Source organism: Anastrepha ludens, chromosome 5, assembly GCF_028408465.1.
Source record: "Anastrepha ludens isolate Willacy chromosome 5, idAnaLude1.1, whole genome shotgun sequence".
Taxonomy (NCBI): Eukaryota; Metazoa; Arthropoda; class Insecta; order Diptera; family Tephritidae; genus Anastrepha; species Anastrepha ludens.
Window position 1 is genome coordinate 53149929 of NC_071501.1, and position 9327 is coordinate 53159255.

Sequence of the window (9327 nt, forward strand, 5' to 3'; positions counted from 1 at the left end):
TCGCCGCTCTCTCCCCTGTAGTTGTCTGAAGCTTGTAGCCAACCACTGGTTCCACATAACCATTTACCAAGTCTGACGAGATATTATGGGTCGGCATTTTGGTTATTTGCGAGACGGAGACCGTGGGGCATTCAGTTGTGGGAACTAGTTCTCGCCCTTTAAAACTAGTTCGTTTTAATGCATATTGCTTATGAATAAATTGGTGCCATGACATATATTTGGTTCTGTTTTATGTTACGTTTACCAGTCCACCTCAATTCTGTTTCCTTTGGAGTGGAATGGTCGACTGACGAAACTCGCGAGCCTATGATACGACAAGCTTTATTCCAATCTAAATTGATCGTAATTCTTTTGAATTAGCGGAGCAGTCCGGCAACAGCATTTTCTTGTCTTTACATATTCCTCGACACTAATTATGTATTTAATATCATTGAACAAGAAATAATAGCAAAATAATTACAAATTTTGATAGATACTGACCATAGCCACTTTGACTTCAGTGCGTTCCGGTAATAATTTTGGTCTCTGTGCAAGACTTGCGAAGTAAAATACGGTATCATATCTGCAAGTATAAAAGTAAGCATAAATGGAAGAACATACATACACATATAATTTTTGAATAATTAGATTTATTTTTCTGCGATCGTCTTGATTTCGATTATTATTGATTAGTAGTGGATATGCTATGGCCCAATGCTTGTTGTTGGAATGTAAAAGCTGAGTTAGTTATAATTAGGTAAAGTTCCACTGGAGCCGCGTGGATTTGTGCGTGACTATCGTTCGGTTGGTATGGGTTGGAAACTACTGCAACTTGAAACATCAAATTATAGAAATTTTTGTTTCTAAATGCTGTCAGCCATTTGTAGGACATTCTCCGATGCATTCATATCAACAAAAAGCTGCTTACAAAAACTATTTGCCATTAAAATACGGCATACAACTGCATTCGTATCCAGGCTTACGTGCTTCTTCTATTTACCTTAGAAACAATGCCTCTACAGACGTTTTGAGGGAGTGACTTCATTCAATCGTGCTGAGCCTTGAAATAAGAAAAATTTCGACGGTTACACCGTTAAAAAATTTCTCATGGCCTAACACTTTGTAATCAAATAAGATTAGGAAATATTTAGTTTACAGGCTGGATTCCAAAATTTAAAAATATTTAAGATAGGTACCAATCGATGAGATTCGGTACCAATATTACTGTTTCAGAAACGAAGCACCACTATGTTCAACCGTTTAAAAGTTATTAACAAGAAACATTTCCACAAATGTGGTATTTGGATTATTAATTACTCATTTCAAACCAAGTTGGGTAATTCAACTTGAAAAGTTGAGCTAACACCAACTTGAAGTTGGGTAAAGTTGGATAATTTTCATCTTTTCGCGTGCGCTGGCAATCATCAGATGCATACAAAATGCTGTTATTATTGCAAGAAATAAATTTTACTAACTTTCTTGTGCATGATTTACCCATTTTTCACCTTGAAGCTTTCGCTGGCAAAGCGTTTATTGTAGCCAACACTCGGGTTTCTCGCGTTGCGTTCAAGCGAAGAGAGTGCGAAAGTTATACATATGTGGCACAATCGGCAATTCAATCAAATATAAAATTTCTTGACCAAAAATCTCTTTAGCTTTCATAGGATTGCTTCACTATCACTTTTAATCAACAAACAAAAATTACACATCACTTAAAATTTGAAAATATTTACATATTATACATATGAAGTACAATCCAAACCAACCTTTTTGTTGCTTCCAGTGGTGAGCGCCATAATGACCATTCGTACAGGCACCATAAGTCCGGAACTATTTGAAGAGACTGACATAAGTACAGGAACTGTTTTGCATCATTATGGACTGCATTCTGCCACTTAGCACGATCAAAGTTCAGACTATTGTAATCTTCCCCAAAAGCAGGCGTCGAAGTAAGCTTCTTGAGAGTTTCATGATCTCGAAATAATAAAATTCCAACTTCTTCAAATGTCTCGCGCAAGGCGGTTATTCGCAATGAAATATCGCGTGACAAATTTTTTCCGCTCGTTAGAAGAGGATTTGATCTTTTAATGCAGGAATATTGAACAATTAAACTATCCAGTAGATTTGGGTTTATGCCATAATTTTTAAAATAATCCAACCATTCTTGGCTTTCATCTGATGCTTCTTCGAAAGTGCCTCCAGGAAAAACGCAGTGCCCAGGCGTAAAAGCCGTATGCGTAGTGCGTTCAAAAAGTAGAATCTTAAAAAAAGTTTTTGAATTAGATAGTTTACAGTTTTACATAGACGAGTATATATGTATGTACATATGCACAACTTTCGGTAAAAAACGCCAACGGCTATTTTTTTCCTCTTAGAGTGCTTTTCCTGCTATTTTAAATTTGTAATGGGTACCTTTTCATTTTCTTAATAGTGTTGTTTTAATTTGACCTTAATTGGTGAAATTTGGAGCCAGTGAGTATACTAAGTGTGCGGCAATTGGTGTGAAAAGAACGAAGTTTAAAAAACAATGTTTTTATCCGAGAAGCAAAAAATTTATATAATTACCTATAAGCAGCAAAACCTATCAAATGTCGAAATTTCGCGAATAGTGCAAATTCTGGGTAAAATATTCGGAAAGGGAAAGTTTATTAGGCCCTTTAGAAAGTGGGCGTCCACGATAAACTGATTGTGATGATAGAGATCGATTTAGAATTGTTCCAACATTGCTGAAGGATTAAAGCATAGCCACAACATGGAAATCAGAGCCTCGTATCTTGAGAGAAGCAAAGTCAATGAATGACAGATCCGCTAAAAACCTCTTCTTACAACAAAAATGCTTTCCGCCCGATTAAACTAGTTTCAGCAAAGGCGAAATCGGACACATAACATCCAGTTATTTGCAGAATGCGGCGCAGACAAAATGAAAGGTATAGCCACAACTGCATTCAGAGTACTGTGAAACAAGCTACGGTGTTGAAAGGGTTGCTCCCAATGTCGTTGTTGAATGCAAGATAAAAACTAAAACAATTGCACGAAACAGAAGTTGAAGCAACAAAAGTTTTCTTGTACTCGTATGAATGTGGTCTAATGAAATTTACTTAATATTAGAAACGAGAGTTGACAGCACTGTGGTATAAGACCTTTTCTTTTCGCCCAGCGTTAGAAAGTGGCTATTTGATCCTGCTAGAAATCTGGTTCAAATTATGATCTGTTCAATGGGTGTATTATTTACAGATCCTTCATTTTCAATTGTTATATTCCAAAGAGCAAATGTTGAGAAGAATACATCCATATATAATTACATATATTGTTACGATGTTGTGCAATACAAAGCCTCTCAATATTTCGTCTGAGTTCGATCACTGGATTGCTAAATAAAAGTTACAGGCTAATGGCAACAAAACTTGCTCACTTTATTAAATCACTGTAATTTGTGCGCATGCACCTCTGCTTATATACATGTTTTTTTTTCGGGATGACGCCTGTGAAGAGGAAACTCTTATGAGTACTGTCATATCGGCATATCAGCATGGACGATTTGCAGCCTATTCATAATCTACCAGTCTCCGCGCACAACTGCCGAAAAGGTAATACCTCTTGAGGTTGGTTAGCTTAAAGGATTCTAGTTATTGTTGACGCCTACGAGACGCCGCGTGTCATAGATCGTCTTGAATATGTTTTACATGCGCGCGAATTTCCTCGCCCCATAAAATCCACAATATTATCCCCGTCTAAGATTTTAAAGGCTTTGGGAGCATAGCATGGGAATTGGAGCAAGACGTATTTTACATCTTCATCCCTCTCCGTGTAGATTGCGCACTACGGAGTCATGGTCAAATCTATGTAGGTATTTCCGAAATACTCTGTGTCCTGAAAAGGATTGAGTTAGGTGGTAGTTTGTTCCCCCCTGGTTCTTTTCTAATCACGCCGTATTCACTTATTCGTCGAACGTCTAAATGGCTAAGTGGACTGTAGAGTGGACTCGTCGGGCCTCGTAGTGATTTCTGTAGCTGAATCAAATGTTCTTGTTCTGAAAACTCGCTGCTGGAGAAGAGTAACAAATTTTTAATTATTACTGGTTGTGCAGCCACGTGTGATGGGGACAGAATGACGTTTCAGCTAAACCGAGGCTGCGTATATAAATAACCCTTTCCAAGCACTGCTTCTGGACTGGTGTAACAGTTTTAGTTTATTTGATACACGCCATAGTTACACGTATTGTCGTTAATACGTTCGCAGTGCAGAAAGGCCTTAGGTTAAAGGTATGTTCACATATGCAGTAAATAGCAATAAAGCCACAAAATTAATCTACCCGTTCACATATGGCAGATTACATGCAAAATTGACAATAAGCTGTTTTATAAGGTTTTTCTTCATAGAAATTGATTTGGTGGAATATTTTGGAGTTTTTGGTTTGTTTAATTATTATTAATTATAGGGATTAAAGATAAGGAGAAATAATAACTAATTTAATTGTGCAATTGGCTGATATGGCAGCAATGCGCATGCGAAATTCGATATTACATTTTATAATAAGCAGGAACAGGTGAAAGCGTCTACGGAGAGTATACCAGCTTTTTCTATTAGTGCGTATAATAATCAACGCGTGTCTGTGTATTGTAGGGGAGGCACGGAAAGTTCTGTTAGCTAGACATCCCTACCAGCATCGACCAGTTTTTTAAGAAGTGCTTAAGTATGAGCCGGGATTCCTTTGCCTTTTTCTGTAACGAAGTCACGTCCATTGCAAAAACTCCTACACTATATAGGAAAAATTCATCCCTTTAGACAAAGGTCACGCTTTACATGCCCTTGATTCCTAAGCTGAAAGCAGGACGATCGGACGATGAAATACTTTTGACTTATGTTGATGGGGCACCCGGCCGCTGCAATTATTCTCAATTTTTCGAGCAGTCGTTTTTAAACCAAATTTCTCAAAGCCCTTTTCTCAGCGTTTTCCAGTCGTTGTGCTGAGAGGCTCAGCATTTCGCGTTACACAGTCTCTAATGAAGCCTCACCATTACAACCCAATGGCTAGACGCAGCGAAAATGTTTTTAATTACCAACTTTCCAAGTCTAGGAGAGTAGGAGAGAACGCTTTCAGTCACTTGAAAGTAAGGTTAAGAAAAATTTGGTAAAACCACACAAATTTCGAATTCGCAAATCAACGAGAACCGACATATAAGAAAACCAATCACTTCGTTTTTATGTTCGTTTGAAATTTAATTTATTTCATATTCCTCATTTCAATTCTATTTTTTATTATTAAATTAATTGAACTTAATTAAAGTACTAACAACAAATACATGGACACTCTTTGTTTGACTTGTTTTAAATTAAACGTTTTAATTCAATTTATCTGCAAGTTTTAAATATAAATTATTCATTTATTACATGTACATATTTTTTAATTTTTCTAAATTGAAAGATTTATTGTGTGCTTTACTTTAGTACTTTCCCGCAGATAGGATACCGCCTGTAGGCCCAACAGTCTTTCTCGCATCTCTGTAAAACAAGAACACTAGTTTTAGAAGTTTATACTAACATTTTGCTATTGAACAAAGTTGCCTAAAAGTACGTTCACATATGCATTAATTACCAATAAATCTACAAAATTAATCTACCTGTTCACATATGGCAGATTACCTGCAAAACTGACAATCAGCTGTCAATACTGTTGTGAAAGGTTCTTCTTCATAGAAATTATTTTGGTGGAGTATTTCGGTGTTTTTGGTTTGTTTAATTATTATTAACGATATGAAGAAAAAACAAGAAGAAGGAATAGCTAATTTAATTGCGCAATTGGCTGCTAATAATAAACAGTTGGAGGAAATCCGTAAGCGACGTTTACTGAAATTTAAAAAAATTATGGCAGCAATACGCATTCGAAATTCGATATTACATTTTATAATAAGTAATAAGAGAACACACGTTTATGAACATAGGTATGATTTATTTCTGTTATATGAATGCATTGTTAATAATACCTAACAAGCATTTTATTAGAATTATGTCTACAAACCTGTTTTCTTTGCTGGCATCCATTTTATTTAGTTTTTACTTTGACGTTTTTCTTTACACGCTCAAAAATTATGATCTATAACACAGAAAAAACAGGGTTGTATGTCAAAAAGATAATAACCATACTTTTAAGATAATAATCATTATTTTATAATCTCAGATTTGTTTGGGAAATCTCGCTTTTTAATTACGGATTGGGAGTTAAGCACGAAAAAGTAGATCATCTATTTATATGTGAACGTATTATAACCCGTACAACCATTAACAATAATACATTAGATAGATTTTTAGCAAGATATTTTGCTAAATCTTGTTAATTAGTTCAATATTTCACTAACAAAAGTGTAAGCACAAAATTAGTGATGAAAATAAGCTTTTGAAAATAGTGCCCGGTATTGCCCAGCATGTGAATATATTTTGTCTAAACAATTCCAGCTCGCTGTCTCACGAGTACAACTATATGGGAGTACTCTACTGTGCTTCCGGCAGCCTGCGATGTGAATTATGTCTGTTGACATTAATGCTTATAGTTCCCAAAACGATGGTAGAACTCGAGTTTCGAACAGCGTTTATGCAATGGACAGCAGAATCTTCCGAAGAACGAAGTGCTTCCCGGCACAAATAACAGTTGCCCACACTATTTCGTTTGGGAGTCTGTCTTCCTATTGAAACAATTACAACGTTAAAACTTATCGCGGTTCGTATGAGATTTTAGACCACCGATATCATATTACGGAACAAACGTTTCATCCCTCATTTACGAAATGTTGACCATTTAACAAAGACCAAAGTAATCACCATTAAAAAATGCTTCTCGATACTGTTTCTATTAAGGGGGAAGTCTACTGTGACAAGGGAAAAAACAGGCTTATTTTCCGGATTTTATTTCTAACAAAATATTGCTCGTACATAAAATCTATTTAAACTCTTATCTTTATTATATATTTAAGTTTTTGAAAAAAAAATTTTAAGTCAAAATATTCAAAATGGCCGATGCACTTCTGCAAGCGCAGGTCCGCTTTTCTTAGGTGCCTAAACGGTGTACATGAAATCTTACGTTTCGGTGATCTAAAACAAAAAAACAAAATATTGTTATCATATACATAGTATTGACTCTCGTCTGACGTAGGATTATGTCGATAAAAAATTTTGGCGTTGAAAAAAAAATTCTTGAAATTTTTTTCTTTTTTTTTGCCTAAAATTGATGTTACTATTGTTTATAACAATTTAACAAATAACGATATCAAAAAAATCCTATGTCAGACGAGAGACACTATTACAGAGGATATATAATTAAATTTTTAAGCTGATTCATTTATCAGAACTCGAGATATCGTGTACACCGTATACAAAAACTTAGTTTCGAGAAAAATGCGTTTAAAGTTTCAGTATAGCAGGTACGCGCTTTGGAGCGCTTCGGGAAAAGGTCGAAATTTCAACGAAGAAAAATTTAGCCAGCTGTAACACATATTGTACCTTATTTAAGAGGGTTCAAAGTATTTTTTAAGCTAATAAAAAAAAAATCGATTTTTTGAAAAATTCACAGTAGACTTCCCCCTTAAGAGATGAATGAGCGGCATATGTTGTATTCCACCCAGTTCGAATAAGAACCGAAAAAATTAGAAACTCATACACTGCACATCAATAAAAATAAAAAATACTAAATTCAAATACATATATACATACATTCACTTTCCAATGACATGTTAAACAAATCAAAAAGCAAAAACTAAAAAAAAAAAATTAGAATTTGTACTTCAAGGAGGTACGTTACACTATACAGGGCTAGTTTACTAGGGCGGTAGCCCTTGTTCACGAAAAACCCGAGTAATTTCGGTAACGTAGAACCGGCTGTCACAGGAATGGTCTTGGACATCTTATGAATTGATGTTTTTTTCTGCTATAGCAATAACCAGAAACAAGCCCGTAAGAAAAAGGGTCAAGGATCGCCTGTGGTTCAGAATAGATTCAACTTCAGCACCAGTAAGCCGCAACGCTAACTTTTTAAGGCGGTCTTGGACATCTTCTGAATGTTTCATAAGGTGTGTGTAAATAGATGGCCGATAAAGTGAGGCAGTGAGTGCTGCTCTACAGATGGGAGTTTTCATTTGTAGTTAAGATATCTTTTTTTAAAAAGGTGGTACATTAATTAAACATTTTCTACCATGTTTGAATAATTTCACTATATACAAACGTAAATGTACATAAATAACATCTCCCTTTTTACCTCATAATTGTGTTTGGAAAGCAAATCGTTTTTATCAATCGCAAGTATTACAGTGGCCGAAGGTCGATATTTATACTGCGGGCAATCTTCCTCCATACCCTACACTTTTATTCAGAGTTCCAACAGAAGACATGTATACATGCTTAATATATATTCAAACAAACTAAATTATTATTAAATACAGTTTATTTTTCACTTCCGACTATTTAAAATTGTGCTTCTTTTTTTTTTTTTTTGGGGTTTAGGTTAAGTTGTGCTTCAAAAACTAAACAAAACACATTTAAGGTAAATGCAATTATATTTTGTTTGTACGGATGTAAAAAACACGTCGATACAATGAAATCATCGATTCCTGCTATAATATATCTAAAAAAGTGATATATCGGAATCATTAGGTCTGTTCGCGCAATGGAATCAACCGCTTTCTTTGATTTTTTCGTTGAGTTCGTAAGGCACCCAATGAACTTATTCCCCAACCCAATATATTGAAACAATTCAGTCATTTCCTCCTATATAAAATTGTGCGTCAAAAATTAAACGAAATACATTTCGAGTAAATGCAGTTATATTTTGTTTGTACGTATGTAAAAAACATGTCGATACAACGGAAACATTGATTTGTGCTATAAATATATTCTTGGTTGTTTCCTACTCTGCTTCTCTATGATTCTTGATAAAATACAATATTGCTCCTTCCGGATTCGCTGTGTCGTCATCATGAATAAGCAAACAAAAGGAAGCGGAATTGCTTGTCGTATTTGTGCGTTTATAGTCTTATGGTGCTAACACTCATCAAGATAAACTTACGTTTTGTGTGTGTCAGCTGACATGAAAACCTTATGAGAGCCCCATGTAAATGAAAAATCACCACCCTTCCGTTCGGTAATATTGTAGATGGTTGACGTGGGTAAATAAAAAATTTTAGATTTTTCTGTAGAAACGTGTCAGCTGATTACTCTCTCACCCCATAGTTTTGCCAAACAGTATTTTTCAAAATCATTTACAAAATAAACTTAGAGTAATTTTAATTTTTATTAAAATAACTTAAAACAAAAGTTGAATAATTTTAATTATAGATGAATAAACTATTTACATTTGTTGGT

General features: G+C 35.0%; 1 protein-coding gene across 1 annotated transcript; it reads right to left on the reverse strand.

Moving 5' to 3' along the window:
- Positions 1-393: 393 nt before the first annotated feature.
- On the reverse strand, positions 394-8536 carry LOC128864337 (acyl-coenzyme A diphosphatase NUDT19-like). The gene is made up of 3 exons (XM_054103951.1): positions 8225-8536; positions 1746-2239; positions 394-562 (listed from the first exon to the last, which is right to left on the reverse strand). Exons 1-3 carry the CDS (start codon positions 8318-8320, stop codon positions 457-459), a joined length of 696 nt encoding a protein of 231 aa, XP_053959926.1. The 5' UTR covers positions 8321-8536; the 3' UTR covers positions 394-456.
- Positions 8537-9327: the final 791 nt, after the last annotated feature.

Bases quoted from the DNA above. Each gene is read 5' to 3' on its own strand.
- LOC128864337 (XM_054103951.1), bottom strand. From the start codon at position 8,320: ATGGAGGAAGATTGCCCGCAGTATAAATATCGACCTTCGGCCACTGTA. The intron at 2,240-8,224 runs GTAAAAAGGGAG...ACTTTTTTTAAG, and splicing joins TTTCCAAACACAATTATGAG to ATTCTACTTTTTGAACGCAC. The intron at 563-1,745 runs GTTGGTTTGGAT...TTATACTTGCAG, and splicing joins CCACTGGAAGCAACAAAAAG to ATATGATACCGTATTTTACT.